The sequence below is a fragment of the Dermacentor andersoni genome, chromosome 5 (assembly GCF_023375885.2).
Source record: "Dermacentor andersoni chromosome 5, qqDerAnde1_hic_scaffold, whole genome shotgun sequence".
Taxonomy (NCBI): domain Eukaryota; kingdom Metazoa; phylum Arthropoda; class Arachnida; order Ixodida; family Ixodidae; genus Dermacentor; species Dermacentor andersoni.
The window spans coordinates 143,442,345-143,458,704 of NC_092818.1; the positions used below are offsets into that span (position 1 = coordinate 143,442,345).

General features: G+C 46.6%; 1 protein-coding gene across 2 annotated transcripts in view; it reads left to right on the forward strand.

Annotated features, from left to right (window-relative positions):
- The window catches only part of LOC126531328 (neuronal acetylcholine receptor subunit alpha-10-like), a 354,454-nt gene that overhangs the window by 330,637 nt on the left and 7,457 nt on the right, over positions 1-16,360 (forward strand). For both annotated transcript variants that reach the window (XM_072288417.1, XM_050178828.3), the window contains 3 exons: positions 11,241-11,285; positions 12,730-12,839; positions 15,631-15,814. In XM_072288417.1, coding sequence (XP_072144518.1) covers positions 11,241-11,285; positions 12,730-12,839; positions 15,631-15,814 — 339 coding nt within the window. The remainder of the gene's footprint in view (positions 1-11,240; positions 11,286-12,729; positions 12,840-15,630; positions 15,815-16,360) is intronic.

The window sequence follows — 16,360 nt, forward strand, 5'->3', positions numbered from 1 at the left end:
GAACTATGACGGAGTGGGTGCGAAGGCAAGAACTTTCGGTGGCCAGACTTCCCAAACGTGGGTCGATGCAGCCTCGAATGTTCTCCTCGCGTTTCAGAGCCCGTCTCGGCGACGTCGTGCGTCGTCTCGTCCACGCCGCCGCGTCGCCTCTCGCGCGAGGTGCCGGCCCGGCGGCGACTGTTCAATATTTGGCAGCGAGATCGAAATCCCATCCGCTGTGCCTATAGCCGCCACCGTTCTCTCTCTCTCTCGCCTTACACCCGATTCGCGTGAAAAAGGCTCCACCAGCTTAGGGCCTGCATACGCCGCATGTGTCAAAACCGGCGACGTATCTTTGAAGGCGCCCGCGTGCGTTCGTTTCGCGGATATGTAACCCCCTTTCCACATCTATATATATATATATATATATATATATATATATATATATAGATATAGCCATGCCATAAGCAGCCAGCAAACACTGACACCAAGGACAACATAGGGAAATTACTTGTGCTTATTAAATGAAATAAGGAAACGATAAATTAACGGAAATTAAAGTGGATGAAAAACGCGAAATTCGAAGGTTGTGGGTTCGGTTGGCACCTGCAGCAAGTTGTTTTTTCATCGACTTTAATTGCCGTTCATTTATCGTTTCTTTATTTCATTTAATAAGCACAAGTAATTTCCCCTATCTTGTCCTTGGTGTCAGTGTTTGTTGGCTGCTTATGATATGGCTAATAAAAATCGGGCCCCTCGGTTAACCCCCTTTCTTCTCGTTTATGTATATATAGGTACAGGTAGGCTACATAAACAGGTAGACTACATACAGGTAGGCTACATAAACGCTCAGCCGGCTATCCCAATACAGAGTTCAGAAATTGCAACTGCCAATATCCCCACAAACACGCCAACATACTAAGTATACAGAAAAAAGTAAACGTAAACAAGACAGTAAAGAAAAAGTCAGGAGAAGCCAACCCATATGCAACCGCCTTAAGTAAAGATTCGTTTCCATTGAGCAAGAAAAACACCGCGATACGAGTAACAAAGAAATGTAATTGTTCAAGTAGTTCCGACGTCAAACACACAATATAGGCTGTTCCAGCTAACGTTAGCCAAGCTGTTAAAAGAAGAAAAGAATGATAAAATAAGCACGGTGCAAGATACGATTGTAAGACCTACGGTTTTCGTTCGTCAGGCCTCTGGCGAAAGAACGCCGTAGGTCCTCTAAATTTAATCTTGCACCGTGTCCTTCTTTTAAATATTTTAACTTGATTAAAGTTAGCTGTTACAGACGGTGTACATAGAGTTCATAGTAATCTCTTAATCAAACCAAATGGTTAGATCGCGCAAAAGCAACTCCGCAAGGCTGTCAACGCACATCTTTGCTTATCGGAGCGTGACCACGGACCAAGTATTTTCGCAGTGAAAACAATCACGTCTGTCCAAGTGTCTAACTAAGCGAGAAAATGGTCTCACTGTTAGTAATTTTATTTCCTCTTTGCAGGACTTGTGTCATCCTCGATTTTGCCGTAGCCATTCTATTTACCTGCTTTTTCAACGTTATCGTAATCAGGGTGCACTTTAACTTTTCTCACTGTAGTACGATAAAAAAAAAAAAGTGCGTACGGACTGCAGCCGTGCACACAGCCGACCGAATAAATTTTCGGCGCACGGAATTCGAGAAAGAACTTGACTCTTTGTTTAGTAAAGGTAATTGTGGCTTTCGTTAACCTTGCATCTGTTGTTGCTACGTTATACGCATTGTAGGCTACGTGGAACATCTTATTTCCGACGAGACCGCAAGTGACTCTTCGAAGCATTGAAGAACACTGAGCGTAACATCTCTCCACGCATTCGAAGAAAATAAAATGTACGAATGCGTGTTTTAAGGGATATCCCTGTGGGGGAACAGCACGTTAATATTGTCGCTTCTTGACATGCTGAACATTGAATTCGGAGTGGCTAAGAAACGTACGCACTACACTTCTTACTTCTGGGCTCAGCGACATTTTCTTCCTTTCTTTCTTTATTCCTTCCTTTCTTATTTTCTTTCTTTTTTCTAGATCCCGTGCTTCAAAACCTTTAGGGATTTGGAGATACGTTGAGGATAATATTACTTGCCAATTTCGCTACAACGTCTAGACAGGGTCCTGTGGAAGCGAAATGCTCCTTTTGGCTATGTATCATCTCACCTGCATTTATTTCCTTTTTTTTAAGCCACACTTTTCTTTTTTGTTAATAATACCACCGGGGTTTGCTGTAGGTGTGTTTCTGCTTACTAGAGAGATATAGTGGTCGCGAGGCAAACGAATTCATACCCATCTGTACTGGCTCTGTGGGCGTGCCGGTGACCGTCTTTGTTCTCTACGGAATGACGTCATGGAATGACGTCAAATATCCTTATACTGCAACAAATACCCGCCGCATTTAAGGGCGTAGTTTGTATACTAAAGCGAAGCTTCCTTTGCCTACCTCCCCCTAGTTTGGCTTGGCTGTCCGGTCGGTTTCTCACCGAGTGAACTCGGTCGGTCCCGGAGACCCTGTAATAGGTAATGTCCGAAACATGGCATCTTGAACGTATTCATGGTTGACGAAACGTCGAAAAGATGCAAAAAAGAAAGGTTAGGAAGCAAGACAGCAGTGCGACTGTAAAGCCTGGAAACAATTCTGCAGCTCTGAACTCGTACAGATTGACATCGCTGATTTCCTGTGCAGCAAGCTAATGGAGAATATGACGCGCACAAGACTCTTGGTACGTCGAGCAGGGTCGGAAACTACCCTCGTGCATGAGTGGATTTCGGCAGCGTCTCACTGCTCAAGACAATGTGCTGGAGCTGCTAAGTCACATAGAACATTACAGTGCGGATGGCCTGTCGACACTCGATGTTTTCACGGGTGTTTCCAAGACTTAAATAGCCATCATCAGCCAGTTCGAAGTCATCTGCTGAACCGCCCTCAGCTAATAATCCCATCAGTGCGGCTCACGGCAGTCTGTAGGGACGCGCGAGGGTTTGTGGACGTTCTTTTTCTCAGATATCCGTTCTTTTCACTAACATCCGCAGTATCATCAGCAAACGTGACTGCCTTAACTCCGCCATCGACACTTGCAGCGCTGATGTCATAGTACTAACTGAAACCTTGTTGCGTCCTCAAATTCGAGACCACGAACTTTTTCTTATCCCAAATAATTTCTCTATCTATCGCTGTGATCGCATTGGGCGACAAGCAGGAGGCGTACTGCTCGCTATCACGAAAAATTTCGCTTCACAGCGTATCCACATCAACACCCCTTTAGAAAATGTCTGGGCATGGGTCGCCCTAAATCATAAGAAAGTGATTATTGGGGTCTGTTATGGGCCCCCTACCTATACACAGAGCTTCGTAAATGAATTACACGATGTTGTTAACATCGTTTCATCACGTTACTCAAACTGCCCATTACTTTTGCTTGGTGACTTTAATATGCCAAACATAATCTGCTCTAACACTGCCCCACGATACACCAACCTTCCACGCCAGCTAAAGAATTTTTAGAAATGTGCTCAGTTTTTTTCTCTCGAACAGCTTGTAACTGAACCGTCTAGAACCACAGATTCTGTTGCTAATACCCTTGACCTCGTTCTCGCTTCACAGCCCGACCTAGTTTCCAACATCACTCACGTTCCAGGAATGAGCGACCACTGTTTACTCTTTTTTCACTTAAATCTCGCACAACCTAAATATGTCGAAAGACCTGTAACCATCCGTAATTACAATAAAGCAGACTTTGACGCGATTAATATAGAATTATGTTCATTCCTTGATGTTTTCCTCCAGGATTTCGACAGTCGTACAGTAGAAACTAACTGGGCAATCTTCGTAGAAAACGTTACTTACCTAACCAACAAGTACATTCCCATTCGCATCGTAACTAACAAACCAGACGCTCCCTGGTATAATGTTCATATAAGACGCTTATCAAATAAAAAGAATCGATTGTACAGGTCAGCAAAGTTTTCCTCGAGTGAAGCTCGTTGGAGTGCCTACCGATTGGCTTCAAGCGAATATGTATCAGCGCAAAGAAACGCCAGAAAGAATTTTTTTATGTCACACGCTGCCATCCATGTTAACAAATGATACCAAGAAATTCTGGCGCGTTATTAACCAAAAAGATGACGACACCATAACTCTTGTAGATAACTCTGGGAATGCCATACCCTGTGATCATATCGCGTCCGCCCTCAATGAAACATTTATCCACAACTTTTCTGTAATCTGCAATGTTTCCCCACCCACTGCACCTTGTTATGATTACCAGCTATGTTTCCGATCACAATTGAACGATGTGGTGTCGAAACCGTGATTAAATCGTTAAGCCTCTCCTCTGCTCCTGGCCATGACCTAATTTCCGTGAAGTTTTTGCACAGCACTGTTGTTTATTCATCTATTTTACTAGCAAAACTTTTTCAACAATCGCTTGACACAAGACACCTGCCTCTTGACTGGAAAGTCGGTAAGGTGATTCCACTTTATAAATCAGGTGACAAGCATCCTCCTCTCAATTATCGGCCTATTTCACTAACCAGTATCCCATGCGAAATATTAGAACATATCCTATATTCACAGCTTGCTAACTTTCTTCAGTCAAACTCATCTTTTTTTTTCAATTTCACAGCATGGCTTTCGAAAAATATATTCTTGTGCAACGCAGCTGGCTTCCTCCATACATAAGCTAAACCTAATTCTTTATACTCGTTTAATGGCACATCGCATTTTCCTTGACTATTACAAAGCCTTCAATAAAATGTGTCACAAACTGCTACTTCACAAACTACAGCTCATGAACATAGACCCCAAACGTCTTGCTTAGATTGAGTGTTTCCTTAATAGCCGTTCGCAATACGTGTCAGCTAATAATCTTAACTCTCACTCAAACCCTGTTCATTCCCGCGTCCCACAAGGCTCCGTCCTCGGGCCTCTTCTTTTTCTAATTTACATCAACGATTTGCCTTCTTCTGTTTCCTCTCATATCCATTTATTTGCGGATGATTGTGTAATTTTCCGAGAAATAACAAGCAGTGACGATGTAACCGCTCTTCAGTCTGACCTGAACGCTATTTCATTGTGGTGTAAAACATGGCTAATGGAACTTAACATCACAAAATGTAAATCTCTTCGTGTATCCAGAACTAGCAACAGTATCTTCACTTATTTCTTAAATCATGTCCTCTTAGAATCGGTAGGCTCGTACAAGTACCTTCGTGTACACATCACTTCCACTCTCACTTGGTCTCTACATATCACATACATAATTAACAATGCTAATCGTATGCTTGGTTACATCCGCCGCAACTTTTCTAAAGTGCCCTCATCCCTCAAACATCTGTTGTACAAAACGTTAATACGTCCGAAGCTAGAATACGCCGCATGCATCTGGGACCCTCATCATGAAAACCTAATACATTCACTAGAAATGGTCCAAAATAACTCAGTTCGCTTCATTCTTTCCAACTATAACAGGACCGCTAGCATATCTTCAATGAAATCAAGCCTTAATCTGCCATCCCTAGCCTCACGTCGCAGAGCGTTTCGTATCTGTCTGTTCCATAAGATGTTTCATCATCCACACTTGCGTAGCGAATTAATCTTTCCTCCACGTCACTTATCATCGCGATCAGATCATGCCTACAAGGTCGGTGTCCCATTTTGCAGAACTAACGCTTTCTTTCAGTCATTTATACCTCGTACAGCAGCAGAATGGAATCACCTTCCCGCACTGGCAGCAACCATCAAAAATTACCAGCTTTTCAAGAACGCCTTAGCTAATATTGTATGAGTATACACACCTGTTAACATTTTATTGCAATACTCCTGTTCCTTGTATCACATTTCCTATTTTTCTTGTTTTGTATACCTGCAACCACTCCCCTCTCCAATGCCAATGGCCCTGAGGGTACATGAAATAAATAAATAAATAAATAAATAAATAAATAAATAGGCGCGACAAGTCATCTCTCGCACTTCATACATACGTTTCTCAATGATCGCCGCAATAAAGTTTGTCTTCGCGACGCTTTGAGTGATAAAATAGGTAAGTTCCACAGGAGAGCGCTTTATCTCCCTTATTATTTAACATCGCCATGACTAGTTTCATGCATACTAAACCATCCAGCACCAGTCAAGATGTCTATATGTGCCGACGACATCTGCACATGGGTCTCTGGCTGCCTGCATAGGGAGCAATAAATGTCATTCATGGCCACTTGGCAGCGCTTGGCCTATCACTATCAGCAGAGAAATCATCATTCATACTATTTCCTGGAATTAAAAGAAAATCTACACACTTGATGCGGAATTTGGACGGATACCAGATTCGACAAGTCACCAATATCCGATTTCTCGGCATTACCTTGGACCGCAGGCTACCCTGGCGCCCCGCTGTCGACCACGTTGTGATGTCATCGTCACAGGGACTACACGTACTCAAGCGATGTCGCTGGCATAAGCTGTGGCAACCACCCGACGTCGATGCTACAGTTACGTGCAGCGCCGATTACCAGTCGGATCCTATACCAGCTAGCTCTTCTGTCACCCTCAGGTTGTCAACACGAACGCTTAGGAGTCTTACACAGAAAGTGTATTCGATTGTGCCTGGGAGTCCTTCAGCCGGCTTCGAACAACAAAAAAATGCTCAGTTTTACCCGAAGGCGAAGCATCGAAAGAGATAGCATGGTGTTTAGCGCTGCACTGAAGGCTTCTCAGGAGGCTGGCGCGAGGAGCGTGCCAGTAGCGTCGCAGGTGTCACCTCCTGGATGGCCCACGAGACGGTATGAACGGAAAACTCACGGGGGCTGCTCGGGGCCGCCGGCGCTCTCTCCCATTTTGACCTTTGCTGAGCTAGAAGGTCAGATTTACGGAACCAGGCGTTTTCTGGATTTGTATCTGGAGCAGTAGAGCTATCGCTCTAAAAGTGCTCTACGGAGCTAAGTTACGCCCTCTGCGGCTTCAAGCTTCCCAGATTTTCATGACCCAGAAACTACGTTTAAGTGAGTCTTCGCCCGGTAAAACCCTCTCAAGATGTATATGTAACAGGCCGCGACATGACATGATATGACAAGAACTTTGAGTCCTGAGGGACTGAGATCTTGGGGAGCCAAAACCCAAGGCTCCCGAAGATCAAGTCGGTGGCTCCGCCCACGATGGGACCGGGAGATCAAGTCCCGCCGCAATGTCGTGGGCCCTCAGGACAGCCTCGAGTTGAATGTGGAGATTGCTGCTCTTGAGAAATTCCTGCCATTGTTCTTTCATGATTGGTGGAGAGGCGTTAAGGGCTGGGCACAGCCAGAGCATGTGGTCAAAAGAGCATGTCATGACCACATTTGGGGCACGACTGTGAGTGTTCAGGATCTATCTTGTTAAGAGATCGAGGAGTGGGATACGAACGGGTTTGCAGGAGTCTGAGTGTGGTAGCCTGAGGTTTGTTCAATTTGGGGTGAGGGGGTGGAAATGTCCTCCTGCCTAGTCGATAATGGGAAACAATTTCGTGGAAAGTACATAATGGATCTTTGTGGATGTTGACCTCGTTCCAAGCCTGCCTACCCGCGACAGCGCGGTGCGTGAAATCGCGCGCTCTCCGGTGGGCCTGCTCGTTAGGATTACATCCAAGCGGGTTAATTGAGCTATCTAGATGGGCTGCAGAACCACGAGATTCGGTATCCTCCTTCGCTGCTCTCCCTAGCCCTTTGAAGTGCTTTAATCACAATACTGTTCGCCTGTTCAGATATGATTGAGGACGAGAAGGATCTAACCGCCGTGCGCGAGTCCGAGAAGACGATAGCGGGAACAGGCCGCGCTCACATTTTTATGCAGCACTGAACACGCTTCGAGACTTAGGATTGCGCTGCTCGAGACAGAAGAAAAAGGTAGATCAGCCCTGGACATTCGAAGATAATACATGCAACTTAAATGTGCCATGATTGCAGTCAAAGAGCTGCATTCCATCTGCAGAAGCAAAGTCTGGAACATTTCACCACGACTTACCCTAATCTCATTCAAGTGTACACAGACGGGTGTGTCGAAGTAGACGAAGACCGCTGCGCAGCTGCATTCTATATTCCCGCCCTGAGATATGCGTGGTCTGGCCGTCTGGACTGTACAACCTCGTCGACAGTTTTTGAATACGTGGCAATAGCTGCTGCTCTGCTCAAACTTAAGGCTTTACCTCCACAGAATGTGGTTCTTCGTACGGACTCAAAGGCTGCATTGCAATAACTCTATCGTGGTGTACCGTCCATCAAGTTTCCGCGAAAATCGCTAGCCCTAGTGAAAGAACGCGGCAACAAAGGCTACACAGTAAAGTTTCAGTGTATACCATCCCACACCGGTATTTCGGGCAATGAAAAAGCGTCTTGCATACGCAGCGCTCTATCATCCTCCTAAAGTCAAGGCCCCAAAGAGTAGTCAAGTTGTAGCCTAATGTACGTTCCAACAAGTACATTGTATATGCCCTACTTTTTTAAACACGAAAAAAAAAGACTAGTTATCGTATACAAGCACCCCAATGCACTTGCAAAATAAAGTCTAAATAAGAAATATAAACATCTAAGCAACAAATAACCAAAATCAAATCGCGGTTTGTATCGCACACGGTAATAGACAGTTTTAGCAGAGCGTTTGCTTGCGCTCCGCTCCGCACACGTTTCACGCGCACCGGTGGTTGCACAGAATGCATTGATTTCGCTTATCTAACAAGAGCGTCTTCCAAAGATGCCACTGACGTGCTCTCAGCTTGGCGGTAAAACGATTACGAAAGCAACTACACGCTCCCTGACGCACCGCTAAATCAGTTTCCTAGCGGAACGTGGTCAGCGTCCCACGTTCCGCTGCCGCTATGTGTGCTGTGCGCACGCGCGTCAGTGTTCCCGGTAGCGTTTTGCTGAGCGGCTGCGAGCCAATTATTGTGATATTCCGGTCCGAGCGGAGCGGACCGTAAACGCTCTGCTAAAGCTCTCTAATATTCTTGCCATTCGGCCTGATTTTTCATTTTTTTTTACATCAGTAAGCAATGAAATGGGAACACGGCTTAGAAAGCTTCAAGTCCCTCATTTTGGGCACTGAACGAATATCACACGACACGCGGCATATATAGAGACTACAAATAAGTTAATTCGTCGATACAAGTTAAAAACTTAAAGTCCTTCAATTAAGCATCACATTTGTGCACCGTTACTTTCGCATAATGTAAAACAAAAAGAAACGTCCCCATGCATATCAGTACTACCTCAAACTATGCAGACGAGGCGTCTTCTAATTTAACCGTAGCTTATAGATAGACAAATTTAAATAAGAACCTAGAAAGAAAGAACAACGACGCGCCGAGGTCGACAGCTTCAGGGACCCGATTACCCAAAAACCCCGCTTCACAACGCTCAACCTCTCTCCGGAAAATTGATCACCCGGAGTTCCTGAACAAGCGTGGCTCGTGTCTTATCGTTTTAACCCGTAAAAAGCGAGAGCGAGGAGCAAAAACTGGAATCAAGATGGCGGGCGGGGGGGGGGGGGAATGCTGCGCGCGGGTTTTTACAAACGCGTGTTCGCTTTTCGTATCTTCTGCAGGTACCTTCCTGTGTAAACCGTCGCTTCCCCACCGAGTTAAAGAAGAAAGAAGCTTAAATTTGGCTGTGGGCGAGTCCTTTCAGAGCAAAGTGGGGCGAAGAGGATAGCGCCGTATGAGAGAGGGAGACGGTCCCCTGCTCATCCCTGGTTTCAGAGCCACGCGGCGAGCCCCTCGCTTCCCGCAGACGACCAACAAACGAAAATGGGCGGCGTGCGACAAAAAAAGAAAAGTTGCAATGTACAGGAGCAGACGAAACTGTTCCTCAATAATTCATCGTTTACCGCATTTCGCGCACCGCAAGATGGCGCGCCGCACGCGGTTGTACGTCTGCTGTATACAGCATATACCTCGCGCAAAGGCGCCTCGATCCACCACCGCCCGAGCCCCGCACGCACAAATACGATCCCGCTCGCTCGGCGAAACTGGAAGTCGTTTTTCTTGTTGAAACACGTGCCGGGGTGCCATCTTTCTTCTAGTTCCTCGGTGCACCTATGGAAGAGCGCAGTGGATGCGATGGTGAGGGGGCGTGCACAGTAGCGAATTGGAGAGAGGGGGGTAAAAGAAAGCGCGTGCCTAATGAACGATCCGAGTTTCAGTCTCCGCGACGCTGCTCCGAAGAGAATAGACAGAAATCATCAAAAAACAATAAGAAGATGGAGAAAGATGGGGAACTGAAACACATTGAGAAGGAGCATATCTCAACACAGAGATGGGCATGCTAGCGCCGCAGTAGTTCGTGCGCGAACAAAGAGTACTCGGCATTGCCGTTGCGCAACAACATAAACGACAACCATAACGAGCAGGGAGAAACCCGAAAGGCCGCCGCCACCGCACCGCGGTCCACGAGAACGGGCACGCGAAAGGCGCGTATATGTGGCACGTCACTGTTGCATCCTTCCCGCTCTCTCGACGACCATGAGGATGCTGCTCTTGCTGCGCTTCGCACAAAAATGCGTGCGGACCGCACCGCGTGCTTCTCTAAGCAAAGCAACGTCGTCTCTCTCTCTCTTTCTCTTTCCCCCGCTGCCGCTGTCTGTCTGTGTCTTTCGCTTCTTTCTTTACCTGCAAAACGGCCGTATTCCACTTGATCACGCGAAACGGCACCACTTGCATCCTCCCAACTACTTCGCGCTCCTTTCCCCACTCCCCTCGTACGCCTCGAGAACCTCTTATAATCCGACTGCCGCCATCGATATGCCGCTAATTACACGCGCGACTCATTACAGGGTTCGTTTGTCTGTTGCAGTCTTCCCGTGCGAGCACGCGCCGCGTCCCGACGTATAATTAAACTGGGCGCGCGATTCTGCGTTGCCGCGAAAAACACGCACATATGTAAACATCGCCTCTTGGATTATGCTGCTTAGTGCGCTCTCTCTATCTGATTACCTCCTTACGCGGTCCCTCCTCTTTACATTTCCTTCTTTCTTTTTTGAGCTTTATCCCATGGGCAACCGCGCTTCCCGGTTTGGCGAACGAGACCTCTGTCGGGCACGAACGGGATTCGAACAAAGAAAAAAAAAGAAAAAGAGAGCCAGTTTATCGCGGCGTAATTTCTGTGATGAAGTGCCTGATTGTTAACTGTAGACTCTTGCCTGCCTCTGTACTCACTCCAGTTCTTCTGTATATCATTTCCTGGTGTCTTTTTTCTCTTCTCTTGCAGGACGAGAAAAGCCAGACAATCTCGACGAACTGCAGGCTGACGCAGGTTGGTTGATACCCACGATATCACTCTTATTTTTTTTTTCTTCCTCTTCCCCTAATGTCGTGCTCCCTCCTTTCACTACTGATATCGTTGAAACATGCGCGCCCTGCGAAAAGCGCTATATACACGTAATTTTGTGCCGATGGCAATTTTGCGTGCAGGCGCCGCACTTCCTGGCTCAGCACCCAGGCAGCTTGCTTTCTACGGCGAAATATGTGTTGTTACCGTTGTTTTGATTTAGTACCCGCCTCTATTCACCGTTGTTTAGCTTTAATATACAGACTTCTAAGCGTCTTTCTTTATTTACTCGCGTAGAAACTTAAAAAAGAAACAGTTGTTTACAGAACGCTTCATTCCTAGTGAAGGTTAAGCATTCTCTCGTCCGACGAAACTTATGGCCCCTTTTTAAACCACGAACGCGAAAGCGGTCATAGTATATAGAAGTGGCCGCCACGCCACTTGGGGAAAGACGAAACGTCGCATACAGGGCTTAAGTTTTAAACAGTACGATAATGGTGCTCAGTATTCGAGCATAACATACAATTTACGGCGGAAACATGACAGCGCAGAGGAATCGCACAAAGTTTATTTTTAAGAAATAAGATTTTGACGTCATGCAGAGTAGTGATATGTAGCATAGAACGATCAGAAAGCAACATAACGAGGTGTAACAGCTCAGTGTTGAATAATGTGGCTTAGTGAAGGATAGCGCTTAATACGTAGGGCGCTGAGCGCTCAAGAATAGACGAAGTGATAGTTCCTTGTGTCAGACTAAATGCATGTTTCATGTTTGAATCTCTCAAGAAAACGTTTTGAAAACGGAATTAAGAATGGGAAGACCTCCAGCAACAAGGGTAGCGCGCTACGTTTCCGTTTCTTTTCTTTTTTTTTTTTCTTATTTGGTATGATGTACTACAGCATTGTATATTACAGCATAGCGTAAAATAGCACGGTGCCCAACATAGTAACAATGCAGAAAAGTACCATGCAGTAATACATCCAGGACACAAATAGTGTTATTTCGTCATTTCCAACCATTGTGTCCCCAAACCTTCAAATTTCCATGGCGTGGATCAATGGACACTGCCGTTGCTTGTCCTTACTGTCGGTTTCTCGCTTAGTCATAGCCTCACAATGTTAGCCTTGCATCTCTAATAAATTTTTTCCTGCTTTTTTACGTCAGCACCCGTCAGTCATTTGGTCAATTAGTCAACCGAGGGTAATTCAGAAAGATTCTGCATGTTGTGCGGTATATATACCGCCATTTTGAATTCCTCACGGCTCATGGAACGCGAAGCTGTCTTCACCGTACTATGACTTTCTATGCCATAAAGCCGGCTTTCAGAATTTGCTATTGAGACGAGAGCGTGGATTAGTGGCTTAGTCATTGCTGTAATGGTCATGTCTTTGTCAACATGTCGCAATCATTCATCTTCTGTGCTCGCAGCGCTGGACGGATGCTCACCTCAAGTGGAATGCATCAGACTTCGGGGGCATTGGCGTGCTGCGCATTCCATCTGGGCAAGTCTGGAAGCCGGACCTGGTCCTCTACAACAAGTAGGACTACAGGACGTATTCGGGCAGTCAGGGCCCCTTAAAGCTTGTAGCGAAAACATTCAGGAATGTCTGTTATGCCCCTTACGTGCTTTCTTTTGTGTTGCTGCATGATAGCATGTTTTCTGTTCTAGAGGTCTCCTGTTCGATTCGCATGTATAGCAATAAAGGTGTCGGCGCTCTGGTGAGTGAGTGAGTGAGTGAGTGAGTGAGTGAGTGAGTGAGTGAGTGAGTGAGTGAGTGAGTGAGTGAGTGAGTGAGTGAGTGAGTGAGTGAGTGAGTGAGTGAGTGAGTGAGTGAGTGAGTGAGTGAGTGAGTGAGTGAGTGAGTGAGTGAGTGAGTGAGTGAGTGAGTGAGTGAGTGAGTGAGTGAGTGAGTGAGTGAGTGAGTTATTCAGCCAGTAAACTTAACGTCGTCCACTTCAAGCGAATTTATGTGTGGTCGCGTCAGAAGCAATTTCAATGCTACATGCAGCGCGTCTTTTACGCTTGTCTTCTGCGTAAGTTAGTGCCTCATCGCAGATATCGCCTCCTAAGCAGTACTAGTCGAACAGGCTGACGTAAATTAACATTAATGCACGTCTTGTTGTAATGATGTGATAATTTCTTGACCACTGTTTACCGGATATGCTTGTGTTGTTACGTTAAGTGAAATCATCCTCTAATACTAGTTAGCTTCATTTATCCGTCTTTTTTGCAAACCGAAGATACCACGGTTTATTGCCAATAATCAAATTGACGACTATGATTACTCTGGCAGGAGGCTGAAAGCTACTGTAGGAGGAGGAGGAGGAGGTGGAGGGAAATGCAAACTGCGGGCTGTTCTAGCCTTCCAGGGTCATGCCGGCAATATCTGCGCCCGAGTGTCTCCTTCTGCCGTGCGGGTATAGACATGCACATAGTCACAAGCATACTGGGCTTCTTTGGGTAACTAACTCCATCCGCGCCCGTAATTGTATGTTAACGTAATTAAATATCGGAGGAGATTATCTGTTGAAATCCAAGTTTCAGCGCAGCCACGTCAGAAACCCATTGGTGTGTAGCACTCTGGCATTAATCCATGCGTCGAGCAGAGCTCTTTAACGATCCACACAATTACTATGCGCTAACTCCACCGCATTTCGCCTCCATCTAGTTTGATCCGCCTGATCCCGTTATTGACCTCATGACCCAAAGGATTAGTCCCGCTCTCACAGATTATCGAACCTTTATTTTCTTTTTTTAGGTTTCGTCCAAAACTAGCTTGGTTGATGTGAATGGCGGGCGAAAGTATGAATTTCATATAGCTAGTGTAGGCTTTTGGGGGTAGTTGTTGTCGCGCAAAAAGTGATCCACACAGTGATAGCGCTGGTATCGCTGTACAGACCCACCGCGGTAGCTCAATGAATATGGTCTTACACCGATGAGTATGAGGTCGCGGGTACGAGTCCGGCTGCGCCGGCTACATTCTGATGGAGGCGGAATACAAAATCGTTCGTGTAACGCGCACTGGGTACCGGTAAAGAAACCCAGGTGGTCAACATTATCTAGGAGCTCTACATTAACGGCGTGCCTCATAATCATATTGTCGTTTAGGCATCTAAAATTTGGAGGACGCTTAAGTTTTGCCTTTAAGAGTGTAACGCGATAGCATTCAAAGATCCCCGACTGCTTCTCACGCTGCCCGGCAAATGCAGCGCATGTAATCTTAATGTTTACCGGGAAACGCTAGTCGCGAACGCTATGCACGAAGGAGGGCTTTGTGGTAGAAACGCGGCCTCTTGCGTGAGCCGCGATGCGGTGGAGGCGAGCACCATCTGGTGGTAGTGCAAGGAACCGGGCGCGCTGCTCCGTGGCCCCCGAGATACTGACGCGCCGGCGCGCGCTAATAGCGGACGCCGCGGCCGATCTGTAAATTGTAAAAACGCTGGAAAATGGGTTTCTTTGAGTTTTCGCGTAATAGAATTATGTTTTCTCGTATATTCAAATTATAGTCCGAGAGCTATCATGTCTGTATGTTATGTGTAAGTCGTAGTTTACGATTTTTCCACGTATTTTAGCTTGAGAAATTTAATTATTTCAGTTATTTTTTTCGTCACATGGAGGGCCTTGGTGTGTGTGGTTCGAAAATTTGTTTTGTCGAAACGACATCCGACGTCGTGCGCGGGACGCCGACGCTGGACTTTCTACGACGCGGGCTCCTTAACGCTATCGCGTGAAAATCCCAGCATTAGTTTTAATCACCGTGCGTCGCACCTGTCGAACTTCTCAAGATGGGGTGTTCTAGAACTTCGCTGCTGCAGAACGAAGCTTTTATACGAAAAAGAAAGACAGCAATAAGCAAGTGGCGCACGCACCTGATGGCAAAGTAGGTAACAGACGTCGTATAGGTGCTGCAAAGTGAGTGCACCAAGCATGTACACAGTTGGCCACGCCTTCCTTATAACAAGGGTAACGAAAGCTTATTCAGCGCGACTTATCATTGAGCAAGGACAAAGTCGGTCACAGTGAACTAAGTCCTCCACTGGGCGCCAGGTAAAGTCAAAAGCGAATGATTCAGCCGAATTAGTTTTCTTCCCCGAATAAAGATGATCAGGTTGTTTAAAGCTACAGCGCGACAGATGTCCGGTACGGCTGCTGTCCGGTACCGCTGTGGAACGCGCATGGTGGCAGTGAGCGTGAGAAAAAAAACAGCGGAGTTGCGCGTAGCTCAAGCTCCTTCCTTTTTTTTCTTTTTTTTTTTTTTTTGAGACGGCCATAGCACATGAGCGTTGGTTTCTCTTGCGCCTCAGCTGCACCTTGGCGTTCTCTCACAGCGCACGCGGCGACTACCACGCGGGCCACCTGGGCAGCAACGTGATCGTGCGGTGGACGGGCGAGGTGCTGTTCCCGGTGCAGGCGGTGTTGTCGAGCGCCTGCCGCCTGGACTTGCACTACTTCCCATTCGACGTGCACCTCTGCGAACTGCAGTTCGTCTCCTGGACGTACGACTCGCAGCAGGCACGTCCTTCGTTCCACACCGCGTGTGATTCCCTCCCGAGGAGACGTCTGAGCAGACATAACAGGATGCTGACAGATGGTAGTTATTCATGTAGAGCGATAATTACAGCATGCTGTAAGAGAACAGCTCCTGCGTTGACACAAGGCTACTTTGGCTGACAAAATACCTAGCAGCCACAGGAGCTGCTAGTCCACTTGAGCCAATTCTTTTGCTCATACTCCGCCCAGTTGGGTACATCGTCATTTGTTGATGTCGTACTCCACACACAGATAAGAGACGCGGCTCATTTCTGTGACTTCTATCTCTGTGCATGTTTCTTTCCTCCTGCACGGGCAGAAACAAAGAAGGGATACTTTTCTTTCGCCACGTCAGTCGCCGCCCGTTACCCGAATAAGTTACATCGCGTTGTCTGTCTGTCTGTCTGTCTGTCTGTCTGTCTGTCTGTCTGTCTGTCTGTCTGTCTGTCTGTCTGTCTGTCTGTCTGTCTGTCTGTCTGTCTGTCTGTCTGTCTGTCTGTCTGTCTGTCTGTCTGTCTGTCTGTCTGT